This window comes from Maylandia zebra, linkage group LG11 (genome assembly GCF_041146795.1).
Source record: "Maylandia zebra isolate NMK-2024a linkage group LG11, Mzebra_GT3a, whole genome shotgun sequence".
NCBI classification, from domain to species: domain Eukaryota; kingdom Metazoa; phylum Chordata; class Actinopteri; order Cichliformes; family Cichlidae; genus Maylandia; species Maylandia zebra.
This window is the reverse complement of record NC_135177.1, coordinates 17,709,708-17,729,785: the sequence shown is the minus strand read 5'-3', so window position 1 is coordinate 17,729,785 and position 20,078 is coordinate 17,709,708. Positions and strand designations below refer to the sequence as shown.

The window sequence follows — 20,078 nt, the reverse complement described above, 5'->3', positions numbered from 1 at the left end:
GGTAGGAATGTTACGTATTTCACTTCTTCAAGGCTGTTTTGTGTTGCACTTTATTATTTCTCTGGCATTTGTGGCCACAGAAAGAGATATTTTGTTTGGTGTGGGGAGACTTGAATGTAGGGAACAATGGCCCTGGAATTTTAGCTCAGTTATGGCACTAGCTACTTACAAAATATGAAAACCTAAACTTAAGAAAATGTATAAAATTGCAAGTATCATTAAAGCTTTTTTTTTTTTTTCTTTTTGACAGATGCTTTTTATAAGTTACCAAAAGGTATTTTTGATGTTTGACATTGTCAGAACATTAGTAACCTATTGTATTATGCTTTTATCATGCCACTGAACACAATCATATTGATTCCTCCTTGTGGAGTTTGTCTAAATGAATGTGAAAGAAAAACTAGAGAAGGAGGTGAAAATGAATAACGCCTCTGTGAATGCCATCTCAGAAGGTGTTTTGATGTTGGGGTTTAATCATCACTGTGTTTCCCCTTTGAGGGGGCAGGTGTGTTTGTGGCATTGTGCCGTTTGATAGGCTTTAGCTTATCGCCAAGGAGGAGTGGCCCGGACCACCAAAGCCAGAGATCAAAGAGCTGAATAAAGCCCCATAAAGCCTGGAAAGCTCCACCAAGCTGATACCAGCAGAGACGATGCCATTTCCCTTCGTCTTTATATTCCAATTACTAGCAGTGAGGCAGAGCAGAAACGGAAAGGTTATCAGGAACTAACACGAGAGAAGCGATTCAGAGGCAGGTATTGAGCAGACAAACTCACTTTGATAGTGTTAAAAAAACGTGGATGCAGAGGTGCAGCTAAAAGACAACATGAGGCCAGATTCATGGTCTGAAATGTCTTGCAGCTGCAGCCTCAGGTAGAAATGATTCGTTTCCTGACTGTAAGTCAGCATGTGTGTTTACCCTCTGCAGAGTTCTGCACACCGTCCCTTTGCGTCTGTTCTGCATCCTCCTTCTCCTCCTTGCCTTGTTGCATAGTGTCTGTTTGGGAGGCATCTGCACCCTGGTTGGCATCCACCTGTGGACTGGCTGAGACAGAGGTGGTTTCTGTGGCACCAGTGGTGGCTGAGCTTTGGGACCCTGGGCGAGAGTTGCTGCTGCTGGGACCCTGGGCCTGGCTAGTGGTGCTGCTGGTGGTGGTGTTATTGGTGGTAGTGGGTGTGCTTGGTGGCTTCTCTACGCTGTGTTGCTTGGATCCCATTGGGGACTGGTTATCGTTCTCTGTGGCAGTTTCTGATGGATTGTTCTCTGCTTTCGACACAGTAGGTTCTTCCGGCTGGCTGGCCGAGCCACGGGCACTGCCTGCGGTCTGGGAGCTGGCAGCCTCCACCTGGGTGATGGTTTGCACAGACTCTGTGGAAGCGCCAGACGATTTGTCTAAGCGCAGATCCTCACTGGATGCCTGCTCCTCCTCCCGAATGGGGGACAGCTCTGTCTCGGTGAAGACGTCTTCGGAGAACGAGCCCTCTGTGCTGCGTGGGGCTGTGCTGCCGCTGTCATTGGTCCCGGGCTCCTTCAGGCGCTGGTCTGGTTCCTTCTGCTGTGACGGATGTCTCTCTGCAGGCAGGGGCTCCAGGTCACTAGAAACATTAAGCAGAACATCACAAAGTTCAGCATGCAATCCACAGAGGGATCAAATCTTTACACAAATCCTGTTTGACAGACTGGGGCCATTACGTTTGAAATACGGGTGGCATTTCAAGTGTTTTGGAGACCCAGGCTAAGGAATGTCAACTTCTGCTGCGTCTTTTTGGTCAGTGTTTCTAAAGTTTGTGTCCTTTAGCCACTTCTTGATCAACGATTACTTAAAGTGAATCTACAATTTGATGTGTTTCCCAAATAAAATCTCACTGAAATCTAATATTCACACACCATATTAGTAAATTCAGCAACAGGTTTCCTATAACTGCTCTTGTTGTTATAGGTTGTAATGTACTAATGAATGAGATTGAACTCAACTGGATAGTAAATTATGATGTGATCTCCCATCATTAAACTGATTTTGTTCACCATATTTGTGTCATGAAAATTCCCAAAGAGACCCTTGGTTAATCGTTAGCCATATCCTGAATAAATAAATTGGTACAAATAAAAAAAAAAGTTCTGTGTCTCCTTTTTGGAGAGGTCAAGCGCAAACAAGAAACACTTGTGTGCAGCGTAACCAGCACAGTGTGCAGAAACCCTTGTTTCTGCACACTTGTTGCTCAGCTGTGTAGTAGAGAGGGGCAGAGGGAGAGGAGACAGAGGCGACAGGCCACAGCTGAGAAACAGCTGGGTCTGGCAGAAAAACCAGCCATTTGCCAGCATTATAACTGCTCCACGGGCAACAATCAACCAACTAAATACAGCTTTGCCCGGACCCTGCTACCACCAGAGGAAGCGTGGTGTTCAGGGTGGGAGAATAGCTCATCAGGGCTCATAACGCTGCAAAATATTTATCACTTAACTTCAGCAACACTAAACAACCAAAGTAAAGAAAAAAACCCAAAACAGATTAATCTGTGGGAGGAAACACAAGTGAATCGTTTGAAGTGGCTGCTTCCTCCCTGCACTGAGAGGTGAGCAATCACAATGTAGGAGGGCAAAGGCACACTTCATTAACCCCGCTGTAATTGCCGTTTCCTTTTTATTTTGGCGTGTAGGGGAAAGGAATTAAACTGTCGGTTGGCTGCTGATGCAATCTGACTATGGGTGCAGCAGAGGAAAAAACATTGATTACAGCGAGGCTGCTGCATTTCTGTCAGGGTGAAAGTAAGAGACGGACGCGTGGAAGATATTAACTCAGAGTAAATGAACAGGGATTTATGTAGGAGGAAATCAGAGTTAGAGGCATTTATGGCTGCATATGCTTTAAATAATGACATCTGTAGTCCACAAGTCAGCTTCTAGTACAGCACAGCCTGCGCATACTGTACGTCTGTGTTTTCTCTTACTCAGGGACGGTCTCTCTGATCTTGGGGTCAGTGATCTCCTTGCAGATGGCAGCAGACTGCACCTCCTCCAGGGGACACATGATGCCGTACTCCTCGCACCCGTGGGCCTGTACCAGGGGGTCCATGCGGTGAGGGTCGAACATAATGTTGTTGGGCGTCACCAGCAACACCCCACTAACTGCGCCCTGAAAGCAACACAGAAAATAAAGGGAAAAAAGAGGGGTGGGTGAGGAGATCCATCACACCCTTTTTTTTATACATCAAAGGAAGCACTTAGCATGTTATCCAGCATGAAAGATAATCAAAAAGCACTCTGCAATACAAACAACCAGAGGCCGAATCCATTTTAGACCACAAATGTCCTAAATCAAGTAGAATTATTGACTGCCAGCGCTGACCACTTCAGTGCTTTCATTTGGTACCTGGGAGTGAATCAGCTGCAGTTCGATACAATGGATCTGTGTGTGTGTGACAGGCTGTGTGTATTTCATACTACTGACCAGGGGGTGTGGGTGTTCTTAAAGGTGAAATTTTTCTTCCCTGCTGTTCAGTTGTTTTTATTCACACTAATATCACAGCTCAATTTAGTCAGAAGAACTGCAAACACTAATTAAATTTGCCTCCATCACATTTAGAGCAGGGGCCTGGAATGTGAGGCAGGATTTGGGCTTTAGTAACGTTACTTCTAGATGAGCCACGGTGCTGCATACCTGCATACCCAATCACGTTTTACAAAGGTACCACCTGCTGACCAATCATCACCTGACCTGGAAGACCCCTCTATAGTTTCTAGAGACTGTCAACAAGTTTTATGCTTTTCCCTGATGCAATGTTAAAGCGTTTTTGCCCTATAAGCCTTCATACAGTGATATAAACCTAAAAGAGAACAGCTAAACCTTGATCATGTTGAATGCACTTTTTTTTTTACACATTTTAAAACCACCAGAGATGCAGGTGAATACCGAAAGGCTGTCTTACACAGTATAAAACACAATAATTGACAGAATAGTCAGTTGTAATCATAGTCAGATCTTCAGTGTTGTCAGCTTTTCTTCCTAGCTTTAAATAGCCTTAAATAGTGGCTTGCACTTTTCCACTCAAATGTCTCTTAAGCATTTAGCCTGTGTCGTGTGTTTAACCTCTTTATATTTTTCTAATGTTGCAGTTTTCTCTCTTGATAACAACCTTGCATGTGGCTGCTTAGCCTGATTGCTGATGTTAGGGGTAAGTGAGCACAGATAATGGAAAGATATTCTGGGTATGTGGAACTTGCTTCGTAATCCCGGCCCCAGAAGACAAAGAAGACATAAACACACTATTTAACCGTACTGGAGACCTTTTAAGAGCTTGAATTTAGAGAACACAGTTTACAGCCCTTCAAGGAGCCGCAAACTCCCTGCTTATAGACCTTCTGAGCAACATTAGCCATTATCAGCTGAATTAAACTACAGTGAGCAGGAGAGACACTTGGCCTAATGTGCTGCTCCACAGGGTTATTCATATCTGCCCACACATGTGCCCACATCATCAGTATTTTCTATACTTTTTTATGTGCTTTTATTACAATTCATCTGTTTTTTTATGTTGGAAATAATAACAATAATAATAATAATCATAATGGAAACAACCAGGGAAAATGTAAGTAAATGCAAACACATTTTGGTGTAATGACTCTGATGTTGCTGAGGTTGTTAAGAAGGGCACAGCAAAAGCAACTAGAAGAGCAAAAGAATATTAAAATGGACACAATGACTCACAGACAGAATTGCACATTTATTTGATTCTGGTATGTTCAAGGGAAGGATTTGATATTTTCTTTGCTTAGTTCTTGTATAATTCTCAATTGTTGGCTTGAACTCTTAAAAAAAGCACTTGACCCTTGCACTGAGTAACTATACAATGGTGGTGATTAACAACAACTTCACTGAACATCATTTTCTTTAAAATCGTCTGATACTTTTGACATCTTCTGCTATTTTCTTTCTGAAGTACTGACCTCCTGCATCTGGCAGCTTGCAAATTTAACTTCTCGCCAGCACACCCACTTCAGACCTCTCGCTTCCTACTTATACTTTTGCTGTCAGCAATTGTGAAGTTGTGAACACTTTTAAATGGATGCACTGCTCTTTATATTCATAGCTCACCTTGCCATCAGTGATGTACTTGCAGTTGATCTTGAGGAACTTCTCTGTGAGGGCTTCTTCCTCCTCAGACGTGGATGACACCACTCTGGACTGGCGCAGGGCTGAAAACACTGGAGGGTGAATGGCTTCTGGTTTGGGAGGGCCATCAGAGTCCTAAAGGAAAGATGGGTGGTGGCACAGAGGGGAAATATCATGCGTTAGACTGCTTCTCTGATTATAATGTGACCTTAAAGCAGAACTCTTCGGGCTTAGCGCAAAGACCTGGGACCAGATTAGCAAAAAAAGGTGTTGTCCTCTATTGATTGTTTTCCACTTTATAAGCAGAGTTGTATCTGTTTAAAATGTGCTAAGACTTAAAAATAGGGGTGTGGCCTCTTCAGTTGGTAGATGTGCCAATACAAGGTGCTGTAGCTGACTGCTGTCTGCTAGCCTTCACCTCAGCTAATCTGCTTAACTGGACCTCTTGACTCTTTGCTGCCTTTTGAAGACTATTAGTGAAATGATCTGCTGTGTGGTACAGACTATGAAATTGGTGGTTTTTATGAGTTACTAAGCACTACATAGCAGACATGCATGCCCCTGTGTGGCACAAGTTAGTCGATAAATTAACACTCCACTCTCTTGTCCATATACGGTCACCTTTGATTCCAGCCTAAAAAAAACCAAAACCAAAACCTGGTGATGGCCAAAATGACAACGCTGAGGCTTAAAAATCCAGATATTTGTAGTTGACATCATGGTGGCTTCGCCAATCTTTTATATAAAGCTTGGACTGGTATACATGAATACGATCTCTTTCATCAGGACTGTAATCATGTTGTCCAAATCTCTAAATAGGTTTCAACCAAGGAGACCATAAATGAAGAACAAGCATAGCTCGCTTCACTTGGAAATACATGGTGTAACTAATCTGTGCTTCGTTTCATCAAACTAATGTGTTTGAGTCCCTAAATGTATTATCTATATATAAACGGATATTTTCTGCACAGCGGGACAATCAGGTTAAAAGAAACCCAGCGATGAGTCAAATGAAAGCACCTCCTGTGTGCCTTCACATCACACGGGGTAATTATTTAAAAAACATCAATACGAGACTAGAGCTTTAATTACACACAACCTGATGTTTAGTTAGTGTAATTTTTATTAAAGACTAACATGCCCTTGGGTTAAGAGTGATGGTTACTTTTGTACAGTGGGGCGCAGTTTTAAAGAGAGCAAAGAGAGGCTCTTATTTTATTTATAAATAGATGGCAAAAACTTAAAAATACCCTTCACGTGAAATAAAATCAGCATTCAGCTCTTAATATTGTACAGTCATGAAGTGATTATCAGACAGTAGGCCTTTCACCTTTACTAGAAAGGAGCAGCTGTGTTTTGAGCTTCTTGACAATTTAGCATTTCTAGGCTGTCTCTTTGTGCCTGTTTGCAGTGATCTTTGAGCGCTCTGTCATCTTTCTCATTCCTGTGTGTAGTACTTTTGCACATCTTTATCTCTCATAAGTAGTTTTGTATCCATTCAGAGTGATTCTATGTATCTCAGCATCCTTTGATTCATTCATTCATTTCATTAAAGTAAAATGTAAAAAGCTAAATGTCAGCCAATACAGAAGTTTAGTCCAGGGCTGTGTGCAGGCTGTGCACAGTAGTCTTGTTTAGTAATCCATAAATGACTCCAATACCCATCACCTTCTCCACAGCAGCTTCTTTACTCGTGCAATTAAGCCGAGGCAGTTCATGTGTAAAAGAGTCTACGAGAAGTAGAAAGTGGTTGTCTGTGGAGTGGAAAGTAAACTGAAGTTACCAAGTCTCAGAAAAACAAGACACCAAGCATGTATTTCAACATATACCCGCCTCCTGCATCCAGCCCCAACTGTAATAAAAAGGGATAAAATGTATAAAGGTAAAGACAGGGCTTTAATGCTAACCAGCAGACACGCGGAGCAATACATTAATGAAGCATTTGCAGACGTGCGGACGTAATTAAATAAATATATTTTCCTCATAACCGCACATTATTCTGGAGCCTGCCAGATGGCACGCAACCAAGAAGGAATTTCAGTTATGTCTCAGCTACATTGGTCCTTTATGTAGTACAACGACATATACATTCTAAGGCAATTTTATTAGTGTTCTTTATTTACACCATGGTTAATGCAAACCACCACAGATGGCGTGTGTGTTCGGCCGGAAACACGAGGTGAGGTGGGATTGGTGAGTCTACCAGCTGCCTGTTGCCATGCAATGACCGAGCCATGGGGAGAGAGTAACCGGCGTGAGTCCACAGGGACAACTGTTAGTTTGATTAACCCCATATCATTGTCTGCAGGAAGGACTGTCTGAGCTGGGCAGAAAACAGCAGCAGAAGCAGTGGACACAGTAGCTGCTGTGGAGAAATAAAAAGGCGAGGAGGTAAAGAATGCTGAAGGCAATGAGGGGCGCGATTGGAGTGAGGACGAACAAAAAAAGAAGAGCTGGACGTAAGAGGAGTGTGTGGGCGTTATCATCAAGGGCGGATTTTGACCACGAGGGGAGGGCGTTTAGAGCCGGTGGCGAAGTGAAGAGCGATGAAGAGCTACAGTAGCAGCGAAGTGAAGAGCTTAGAAGAAGAGAGAACCCGGGCCTGGAACAACTGTCTGCTGTCCTCCTGACATCCACCCCCACACCTCTCCGTCTCCCAGTGCAGTCGACAAACAGCCTGCAGCTACTGACCCACACCAACACAAGCAGCCCAGACACTGGCAGCCAGGGGACGGCTGAGGGGGCCGGCCAATCTGTTACAGCCAAAACAAGCATCTCTGAAAGAGGAGAGGATGAGAGGGACTGAAAAATTTTAAAAGAGACATAAACAGTAGAGGTCGGAGCTGAAAATGAAAAAACGACATCAAAACAGCAAATAAATCGGATTCTCCGATCTGCGGGAGCTTCTGTTGTGGAATTTAAGATCTGAAGCGCAGCTGTTGAAATGAAGGAAACGTGTGGGAATTTAACCAGCTTGTCATCCACTTCAACTCAACACACCTACACCTACACAACTGCACTTCATCGCTCCACTTTCCAGGCAAGTCACTTCCTAGTGACTCATTCAATCTGGCCTTCCTGTTTCAAGGTTAAATATGAAAAGAGTAGGAGGCATTTCCACTAAAATAGACCAACTAGAACACACCTGAGCGTACATGTGGTGCACACCTGGGCTAAAATGAGCAGATGCAGATGTCAAAACATGTCCTCCTGCACAGAAATGCGTAAAACAAACAGTCTCGCATAGCCCGTCATTAACTCTGGCACGTCTCAAAAAGGGGTGTTATGTGTCGGTAACAAAATTAACACCCATCGCACATCCCACACAGTCCACATGAGACTGAGGAATGAGAAGGCATGCTCGCTGTCCAACAGCTGAGACCAGTTGCTCACCAGGCAATATGAGGACAGATAATTAAGCTTTTGTGCTAATTTGAGAAATGTTTACTCATTTGAGGTGAACAACAAGCAAGCAAATACATATAAATATCATAAATGCAATAAAACAGTAAATAGTTGCTTGCTGTTGCTGGTGTGAGGATGTGTCCTTAAAAGTAAGCAGGACTTTTTTTCTCTCCTTTCCTACAAGTCTGTACAGTGATTAAACATCGGGAAACGATCATGTGATCCAAGCATCCAATCATGTTTGATCACATCTAACCAAACTGCCAACTTCTCCTTTCTTCCCTGTGGTTCCTCCACGACTACCTGCACTGCTCATTCCTTCCTGCAGCATGCTGCTACTGGCTGCATGTTCCGCCTTCTCGCTCCAACACCCCACCTCCAGCTGTCTGCTTCCTTATAAACAAAACTTGTGATAGCACCTCTTAATTTGTAAAATGCACTCGTTCATGACATAATTGTAACCACCACAGATACTGTATTTACAGTGAAATTCAACCCGATAACTAGTCATATAATATTATTTGCAGTTATTGGGGAAAAACAGTGTATTAAAAAATAAATACACACACAGGAAATAAGAGGATACCACCTGGGGGCTGCTTATTAAATCTACTTAACTGATCATCAGGAAGTGCATGCACCTCTATAAAAGCAGATGTTTTAGCAGTTTGCTGGTCAGGAGCATTTAGGTATGTGTTAACACAATACCAAGGAGGAAAGAGAGCAAGAGAGCAATGCGAATTTCCAAGGAAATTTAAAGTTCATCATTCTACAGAAAAAAAGATTTTCACAAGTGGAAAAAAATTCAAGACAGCTGCCGATCTTTGCAGGAGTGTTCCCAGTGAAATTCACCTCATTGTCAGACCGTGCAGGGAGCTACATGAGAGCTACACGTGAGACTCTACAAGCCTCAGTTAGCATTAAATGTTAAAACTCATGACAGTACAATTAGAAAATGACTGAATAAGTAACGAAGGGTTGCGAGAACGTTTCTTTTCTTTAAAAAAAGAACATGGCAGCACAACTTACAAAGTTAGATCTGAACAATCCACAAGATTTTAGGACAAAGTTGATGCTTTGTTGGTGCTTGGTCCAAATGCACAGCACAACATTTGGCATAAACCAAACACAGCATATCAGTACAAACACCTCACACCAGGAGGGGTGAAGACTTGGGCGTTTTGCATCCACAGGACCTGGGAACCTTGCAGTCAGTGAAATGACCATTAACTTCTCTGTATACCAAATTTTAGAGTCAAATATGGGGCCATCTGTCTGACAAATAACGATTGGCAAAAATTAGATCATGCAGCAGGATACCAAGCACACCAGGAAACAGAGACACTGAAAGTACTAAGGTGTTGAAATCGTCCAGTCAAAATTCAGATCTCAACATAAATGAAATGTTGTGCTGAGAAAATTAGCAAACAATTTCATCAGTTTATCAATTAAATTTAGCTTTTAAACAATTTGCCTCATATTTATAGCTAACTATTTCAACTGTTTCCAGATATATGGCTGTTTCAAGCACTTTCAAGCACTACTTCAGGCTAAATATGGGTATCATTTCATTTAAACAGATTACTATTCTGTTCCTAGTAAATGTTCAGATGTTACAGTTTAATATGTGGATATATATTTTAAAACGATCCATCACTTTTTTCTTTTAGGCAAGTTCAAGTTGCATTTTCAGGTTACTCATTTCAAATAAACACTGAGGTAGAAGCTGATTAAACTTGCTAAGAAGTGCAGCTGACAGATCAGTACACTTTTACCTCACATAACTGTAGTCAATATTGCTTTTCTGCTTTCTATTCTCTAATATACGACCAGGATATATTTTTCACTGGCCTCTAATGCATCCAATATTTTTTAGCAGGTGAGGGGATACTAACCTCACCTGCCTCCTTATTGCAGCCCATATTAACCGTCGGCTTTTTACCAGAACAGTACGGCAAGGCAACAGACAGCAAGGGAGAAAAGGGGAGAAAAAGGGAGAACTCAGACAACCTCAGCGAGGAAGCCTAGTAAGAAGACAAACAGACTTTATTTGACTGTATTTGGTGTGCTGGTGTCCTGAAGTGACCAGATTCTTAGACTGTGAGTAACATCTGAGGGCAGCGGAAAGGCAAAACAGGGAGGAGTGTTGAACTGAATATACAGGAAAGAAAAGGAGAAAGTGTTGCTAAAGAAGGCCTGATGTTGCCACCAAGAGCTCATCTGAGGGTTTCAGGGAGGTGGACGGAGGGTGGTAAATCTCCTCTGCAGGAAGGTGACAGCGATGCTGGGGACAGGAGATGAATGTAGCTGTGTTAGATGACAGGTGTGGTGGGTTCACAAATCAATATCCTTTTAGTCTCAAACCAGTATTTCTCTTTTTGCCCACAAATAGAAAAAACAACAACAAGAGGCTGTGGCTGTCATAGAAATGGTCTCAACACAGGCCACTGTGAGACAACAAAGACAGAGGCTGTATTGATGAACACTCATCCACATGCAGAGGAAGGAAGCCTGCAGGTGCCACACGGCTATGACCTTGACAGTGACACATGGTGCAAGCAAAAGAAAATCATTCCACAGCTCCACCGTGTGGGCATGGGTGGGTTCTGCAAGAGAGAGCACACAATAGTTGCCTGAAACCAGAAATCCTCAAGTACAATGTGTACTGTTGTTTGTACTATCTAGTACTACAGTCCTTGCTGAGCTGATATAATGAATCTACCAGCATAAGATCCTTTTTTTAAAGTTAATCTTAAGATTGGTGCTAAAATACAGCAGGTGTAGACGGTGCTGGGTTTTCAGAGATTGAAAGACTAATTTTAGATCACGTCAAAGTACAAGAGAGGAAGGAAGGAAGGCGGGAGGTAAAACTGTTGCCAAAAGAGGAAGACACAGAGAAGGTCACAGTAGTAGCTCCACCACCAGGGTGAATAAGTGTGTGCGTGTGTCAGTATGAGCACGAGGAAGGTCTGGAAAGGATAAAGAAAGCACGCCTGCCCACACAGATGACCAGAGAGCAACTATGCCAATGAACCGTTGGCTGCCAAATAATCCATCGACAGTAAGACCGCCAGTCAGAAAGTCAGCCAGCTAACCGTGCACACATGCAAGCTTGCATACACATGCATGCACACGAACACACCCAGTCAGACAGCCAGCCAACGATCCATGCCTGCAAGATGTGTTACTTTCTGTTGCCAGTACCAGCAGGCCAGCAGGCAAACCAAGAGCATGAAGACTCTTCAGTGCTGACTGATCTGGCCTTTAGCTCCGTCAGAGAAACACTAAACAATCTAACTGCATGGTAAAAACTTTTAGCTCGCTCACTGAAGCATGGGCGCTGTTGTTAAACAAGTCCATTAAAGCGTATGACTGATTCACATTTCGCTGCAGATACTCTATAGACTTTTGATGTGACACCTGCTATAAATAGCCACTCTTTTCTCCTCTGCTTTCCTATAATGGAAAATGAAGAGTATTCGCTTCAGTATCAGACAGGACAAAACTAGGAACACTAAGCAGTCTAGATATCCGAGTACTGTACTTTTATCTCACCCTCTGTGGGGGAATTTAAAACATAGACGAGCACCATCACAGCACACCACCAGCTAACTTAAACTAATAATAATCAATAATCCCCAATAATCCCCAATAATCATTGGGGACCGTGGCTCAGGGGGTTGGGAATCGCATCTGTAACCGGAAGGTCGCCGGTTCGATCCCTGGGCTCTCTGTCCTGGTCGTTGTGTCCTTGGGCAAGACACTTTACCCTACCGCCTACTGGTGTTGGGGGCCGATGGCGCGATATGGCAGCCTCGCTTCTGTCAGTCTGCCCCAGGGCAGCTGTGGCTACAACTGTAGCTGCCTCCACCAGTGTGAGAGTGAATGAATAGTGGTATTGTAAAGCGCTTTGGGTGCCTTGAAAAGCGCTATATAAATCCAATCCATTATTAATAACGTGTTGGGGTTCCACCTAGCAATTTTAACAACCTTAAAGATGATAACGTCACAGCCACGATGTCAGACAGCACCGGTGAAGCTCAAAAGCCTCATAGAGTTTGAGACTTAGCACGCAGAAGCTAGTTTGATATCACGTTAAGCACCAACATCTACATGTTCTGGCTTATCGCTGCGTGTGATTTTGAGGGCTTATGTAAACTCAGCATTCCCAAAATATACATAACTTCAATATGAATGCATAACACTCTGCAGGCAAAGAACTTTAACAGGGCCTTAATATTTTGAGGCTATTTTGAACATCTAATTGGCTTTTTAAACATCTCGTGCCATATCTGACTCCTTTTCATATCATGATCTCAAAGAGAAAAATCGGAAAGTAGTTTCTCTGCAGGGCACTCATCTTCATCAGGGTTATACCAGCTATTTGCTGCTCGCACTGCCATTACTATAAACCTCCCACAACCATTCATTTAGATAATATCCTCATTGAGACACGCGTACCGAGCACCAAAATAGGCTCGTAATTAAAAGATGCTGGGGATTTAGAAGCGGAGGGAGGGGTGGGGGGTTATTAAGGTCCTTCCTTCCAAACGGCACCTGGATGCCACATCCTTCTATATAACTACCAACTAACCCACCCACAGACACACAGTAGTACACACACACACGCAGGAAGTGGAAGGCATTGGAGGATCCAGACAGGCAGATACAGAGCTGACAGATACAAACACGTACTTTTGCTCACAGACAGACAAACACACGCACTGAGTTGACACTTTGAGTGAGGTAACGTTTCCTCCCTTCTGCCTTCCAAGCACACTTCCTCTGCCTGGAGTAATTGCTGCCTAGCACTTGTCTGGGAGAGAGCGAGCTGCTCCGTTCATTAGTTACTCTAAATATCACGCCATCACTTTTAAAGGCTTAATTTCTCTGCAGTCACAGCCCATGTCTCTGATCCTTCCCCCATCGAGAGCCGCAGAATATGCTCCCGTTCTCACTGGCAATGACCTACAAAGATAAGTGGTAAATGGTTGGTTGGAGGGTGGTGGTGTTCTTTTGGCAACTATGGAGAAATTAACGGACAACAGGAGGAAAGAGCAGACCAAAGGGAGAGCGTTTGTGGTGGGAGGGCATCAAAACTCAAGTGGAGTGCCAGTGAACGCGTTGGTGACAGAGACCTGCAGTATCCACGCTCTTACAAAAACGGCAAAACAAGACCGACGTTTCCATGGAGACCGGCAAACAGTAATATTTCTTAAGGGACCGCTGAGCGTTCAGTGGTGCTTAACGATTGGCTCATTCAGATGCTGCAGACACAGTACCCGAGGGAGATGGCTCACACTGCTGGCCTTGAGAGCTGCGAGGCCGGCATGTGTACGGCTGACTGGACCAGACCTGAAGTCACATCAGACGCAAACCCACCTCCAGCTTTTCTACATGCTTTATGCTCAGCTAGTGAAGACGAGAAGCAAGAAGGAAGAAGCAAGAGAGACGATAGCATGCAGATATGGTTTTATGTTAGAAATAATCCCTACTGCTGGAATTAAAGGGGTATTGCAGAGATATCTTTTGCTCTAGTAACTAGCTTAGTTAGCCACATTAATGTCATGTATCTTGATCCCCGTGCGATGCAATTACAGTAGAGAAGCAAACCAAAAGTGCTGTCAGCTTGGATACTAATTACCAGCTCAGAGACCATTTTTCTAATAGCCTCTTTCATACATACACTTTCCTGCGTAAATGCTTGGCCCATTTCACATTTCTGCCTCATGCTTAAAAAAAAGACCACAAGCTGCACGAGGTCAAACATGAATAGAAATAGAACCATATTCGTACAGCACACACGCACCATTCTGATGTTCTTGAAAGAAATCTGAATATACACACACACTTTGATACTAATCAGCCAATCACATGGCACCAACTCAATGCATTTAGGCATGCAGACATGGTCAAGACGACCTGCTGAGGTTCAAACTGAGCATCAGAATGAGTAAGAAATGTGATTCAAATGAGTCTGAACGTGATGTGGGTGTTGGTATTTCAGAGTATTTCAGAGACTGCTGATCTAGACTAGCGCACTTGGTGAAAATGTCTTGTTGATCAAGTAGATAATGGCCAGACTACTTCGAGGTGATAAGAAGGCAACAGGAATACCCACTTGTTACAACCAAGCTGTACAAAAGAGCTGAGAGAACTAACAAAATGATGGATTAAAACACAGTTGGAAAAATGTTTCCTGGTCTGATGAGTCATTTGAATGGTAGGGCCAGAACTTTGCTTAAACAAAACAAAAGCATAGACACGCCTTCCTACCTTGTAACAACCCCTCCAGCTGGTAAGGGAGGTTGGGATATTTTCTTGACACACCCTGGGCCCCTTAGGTCCGACTAAGCATCATTTAGCAGTTGCTGTATTGTCTCAGACTTTCTCCATCTCTTTATGACCACAGTGTACCCATCTCCTGACAATTGCTTCCAGCAGGATCGCATACCAGCTAAAAAACCCCTCAAATCATCTCATACTCCCCATTAGTAATAAAACTACAGCTGACATACTTTCAGGAACATGTTGTGAGGGCTAATTATGCACCTGTGATAGAAGAAATCAATGACTCAGTTGATGGATGAATGATTCAGCCTTTTCAGTAGCTGGTAGAATTAATATTTTAAAGATGAATGTGCTCCTAATGTTATCTTTAGCTAAAACATTCTCCTGTCACCTCCAAAAAACCCCAACTAGCTGTGAGATTCATATATTAATTAAAAAACACAGAAATTTGTTTGCCTCTGTTATACTTGCCTTGTGATTGTAAGGGGGCAGAAATGTCCAAGCTTACTGTTGTATCATTATGCAGCACAGCTGAGGTCCATTATGTTTTATTTATAAACAGATGATATTCCTCACTGGGCACACGTGGAACCTTATGGTCTAAAACTAGCGCTTCCAGTGTACTTACTCTCAGATACAATGAAAAAGCTGCAAAAGCAAACTGGTCATCTTTTAATTAAAATTCTGACATAAAATTTGGTGTGATGTAAGAATAAAAAAGACCTTTACAATATGTGGTAACCACAGGAAGTGCAGGTGCTAGATTTAAAATTTGGCTTCAATTCAAAAGCTCCATCGCTCAAACTTTGATGTCAGCGCGTCCTTTGAAAAACTTCAGAACAATGGGGGAAAAAAACTCCTGCAGTTAATAGTTTTGTAAAAACCCCATCAACATAATTCCCTTACTAGCCCTCTACAAATACTTTTTGAGATAATGAGGACCGTTTAAGAGCCAAATATAAGAGAATTTTAGGCTTTCCTTCCAGTTCGCATTACAGGCTAATGCGAATATATGTAACACATGTCAACTTCAGTGCTTAGAATGATAAAATACCACACATACGCAGCAGAGGCACAGAGGCTAACACTGTTTCACTGTGTTTGCCAGCACAGAAAGAGTGAACTCTTCACTTTGGGAGGCGATCAGAGTGACACGTGACAAGACTAGTTACCCGTACAGGAAAATGTTCCTAGCATGTGATATTGTGCGTCATAGGTGTGGTCTACATACCGTCACCTTCTCTAAATCAGCTTCTGAGGAGGTGGGAGACAAGGGGCTGACGGGACTGAGGGAAGGGGAGCTTCCGACACTGGAGACGTACTCGGGGTCAGGAACGTACAGAACCTGCAAACACAATCCACGTCTGTATTTACACAAGCACTACATTTGTGCACCTCGCACCAAAGACAAACACATGCACACACACACACACAGACAACAGGTAGAGAATCTCTCACACAGCTCAACAAATGTGACATGGCAAATAACATGAAATCAAGTGAACAGTTTCATGATAATAACACAATTAACACATGGAGGGAAAGTGACAGTCATGAAGGTAAGTCAGTGTTTCGCAATCAGAGACAGATGTAATGTGTGTTTGGTTTCATGTTTAAAAGATACATATTGTAAATGAAGTCCATGCTGATAGATTGTATTTATTCTATTCCGCCCAGTTATTTTAAATTTGTGTATGTCGTATTAGAGAATACAGAAAGGAGACTGATAATAATAATAAGCAGCTACTAGTGATGAGATGCTACCTGGGGTTACTTGGTGAGGTTGGACACATAGTATCGTTTGCAGGTGTTCACAGGGAAATTTTGCAACTTTTGGATTAAGGCCAGCCAATCATGTTAAGGCAAGCTAATTGTGTCTTAGCTTTAGCTCCATATTTAGGTGCAGATTTCTATCATCATGCAAACTATTTTTTTTTAGGAAAAATCAATCCCGGCAGGCAGACTTTCTCCTAATGAAGTGCTGAAGTGCTACCTCTGCAGTGACATCTGCACTATGCACTGCAATAAAAACGGTTAGTTTTTTGTGTTAAACATTTTGCACTAAGGTTTTTATTTAGTCGTAAGTCTATATAAGGTTCTTCCAATGTTTGGTCTCAACAAGGGAGGGATTTTGAGCTGAAATCTAGACAAAGCTTCAGGGTAAAAACCATGGAGCTGCTTTTGCTGTGGTATAGCGTCTGTCTCAGCAGTAGACGTAGAGACGAAGGTTCAGTAAGTGCTGTCAGCACCCTACTGTTTGGACGCAGATCAACTCTGCATTGTTTGCCGAGAGCAGAGAGACAGAGACAGAGAAAGGGTGGGATGCCAGCGGGATTGGCGTATGTGGCTCATCTCCATTCGACCGGATTTGATTTTCAAGCCAGGAAATACAGAGACAAAATATCATTTTGGATGTTTGTCACTTTCCCCGTTTAAAAAAAAAAAAAACAATTTCAAATTTGGCTCTATTGCTGTGGAAGGAAACATCAAAGACGTGGAAACTGGCAGCGTGTTTAGCAGGCTAAAGATGGGTAGTTTGTGTCATGTTGTCGGAACTACAGCGTCACTGGGAGACGTATCATTATTCCTTTATAGAAACAAAATAGGTCTTTTGCAATGAACTACATCCTAATGGGACAAGTGATGCTGTAATTAGCAGGCAATTAAGGAGGGATACAGAGAATAGGGATGTGGTTAGTGAGTCAGGGAGGGAGAAAGTAGAGGGCTAAACACATGCAGCATGTAATGCTCCCTAAAATCTCCAGTTTTTCCAGCTACATTCAGAAAATGTTTACAGCTCTGCGAATGCATTATGAAATGTCAAAAACAGTCATTATGAGATCAGACAGTCAGTGGGTGGCTGTGGATGGATGTGAGGCTGCTGTAGGACAGTGATGAAGTGATGCAGCTGAATATATCAGTGAAGGCGTGCACGGCGGGTCACACCTGGCCAGGCACCACTGCTCTGGAGAACAGCTTGTTCAGCTGAACCAGCTCGTTGGGTGTGGTGTCAAACTTGAGCGCAATGCTGTTCAACGTGTCCCGCGATTCCACCTGGACCACAAAACAAGAGAGAGGACAGAAAAATCACACTGCTGCTCCGGCTCAGGGCATTTCTTTACAGCTGCACACGTCAGACATGAAGGCATAAATGGGCTCTCATACAGCACTCCTTGCTTTTTATACATATCTCATTCACCCGTTCCCATACGTACACACTGACACACGGAGCACAATACATGATGACAGACGGATAAAGAATATCTGAAGAGAAGAGCTGTGAAATGATTTCTTTAAAGGGCTTAATGTGGCTTGTGTTTTGCATGTTAGATTTTGGGATGTTATGCAGATTAAAGCTGTCAGCTGTTGACCAGAAATAGATTCCCATGGGATGTAGTGTTGCGAGCAGAAATGTGAACTGACACGAATGTCAGCAGCAGTCTTGTGTTACCCTGTGAACCACTCGTGTAGCAAGTTTTCTTCATTTAAAAACAAGAAGCAGTTTTATTTGTTAGCACAGACAAAGACTACAACAATGAATAAAAACAATTATTGTATCTTTTTTTTCCATTTTCTCCATCACTTAACTTAATAGATACTCGAAAACTCGATGCCAACGGTAGGTTTTCTAATCTAATGTTCACTAAACCCCTTCCTGAAAACACTATAATCACAGCTTATCATCTAAGATCTGCTCATTCAAATGTCCCCACAAGGTTAAGAGTGGTAACCTACTGTTTAAAAAATGCTGCCTTTTTTCCCCAAGAATTAAAAATAAAACAGCTAAAGCATTATTAACATGGTAAACAGGCTCAAGACTGTGTTTGTCCTAGTCCACTATACTGGAAAAAATATGTAGACTACTCAACTAAGCTCAAAGTAAGAAAGTTAATCGCTGCATTATCACACAAATACAGCAGTCTTACTGGCGTTTGGTTACCAAAATCACTCTGAAGATACCCCTGACTGCGAGTGGGTGCAGACCTGGCCCCCATCTTTAAAGCAACCTTTTTGAAGTTTATTGCACATGGTTGCATTAATGTTGGTAGTGCCACGGTCTCTAACCACTGTCTTCCTTAGTGTGACTGCAGCATTACTGTGTCAGTAGTCGACAAGACTTCAAAACTGCTAGCTTAATTTCAAAGATACATAGCATAATTTATTAATAGATTTATATATTCATAAATCTGTATCAGAGAAACAATTAATACCTAAAGCTTTAAAATAAGTATAGTAGTGAAACTGCTGTGCTGCTACATGCCACAGGAATTGCTACTCGAGAGAGAGACGGGGTGGTTAATGTCAGCCTGACGCAAACTTTACAAGAAATCTGCCAAATTTAAAGGTGATGGCAAACTTAACAAGCAGCTCCTCTGCATACAACTTTCATTTTAGCTTCCTCTTCATTTCATTTTTTTCATTCATTTATTTATTCATTTTCAGGCACAACAAATACCTATATTGAACATAAAGGTTATCTTATCTTATCTTATCTTATCTTAAAATACACAAAACAAAAAACAAAACTTGCCTGAAAAAGGAGTGGGACGAAGAAAACTTATTAAATCCCACCCCTATACTCACTCATCAACAAAAAAAAACAATAAACTTCCCGCAGCTACGCCCATCATTGCATACAGACCCATCAACAGCCCCGGGCAGATACAAGCATCTAAGCGGCAGCTCGCAACCAACAATTAGAGCCTTCATAACTGAATACAGAATATATAAATTATAAATTGCATTACCACAGGTAACAGGCAGTAATAACTACAAGTAACAAACACACATACATATACATACATATATATCTACACACACAAGTACATATATGTACATACATACGCACACTTTATTTTTTATTTTTTTATTTTGGAATCCATACCAGCAATGGTAAGAGGACAGACATTACAGAGCACACTAAAACCCATCATTGAGTATACTGTGACCAGACCAACTGTTTGTAGAGAAATTTAAATCTATGAATATTTTTGCATTGTTTCAATTGTAAACTCAGACTGTTCCAGATTTTCACACCACATACAGACACGGAAAAGCCTTTACGGGTTGTTCGAGTTCTGGGTAATTTGAATTCTCCAAAGCCTCTCACATTATAAACCTTTTCTCGAATTTCAAATCTAGTTTGTAAATTTGCCGGTAAAAGTTTAGTAAAAGCTTTATACAAAATTATGGATGTATTGTAATTAACCAGATCCTGGAATTTAAGTAACTTTGCCTGAAGAAAGAATTTGTGAGTATGATCTAGATAACCA

At 42.3% G+C, this 20,078-nt stretch overlaps 1 protein-coding gene across 6 annotated transcripts in view; it reads right to left on the bottom strand.

The window, feature by feature from the left end:
- The window catches only part of oxr1a (oxidation resistance 1a), a 182,430-nt gene that overhangs the window by 14,190 nt on the left and 148,162 nt on the right, over positions 1–20,078 (bottom strand). For 4 of the 6 annotated variants that reach the window (XM_004541604.5, XM_076889886.1, XM_076889887.1 and 1 more), the window contains 5 exons: positions 17,752–17,859; positions 16,037–16,150; positions 5,092–5,244; positions 2,948–3,132; positions 918–1,594 (listed from right to left, as the gene is read on the bottom strand). In XM_004541604.5, coding sequence (XP_004541661.1) covers positions 918–1,594; positions 2,948–3,132; positions 5,092–5,244; positions 16,037–16,150; positions 17,752–17,859 — 1,237 coding nt within the window. The remainder of the gene's footprint in view (positions 1–917; positions 1,595–2,947; positions 3,133–5,091; positions 5,245–16,036; positions 16,151–17,751; positions 17,860–20,078) is intronic. The other 2 variants (XM_076889888.1, XM_076889889.1) reach the window with 2 other exon arrangements.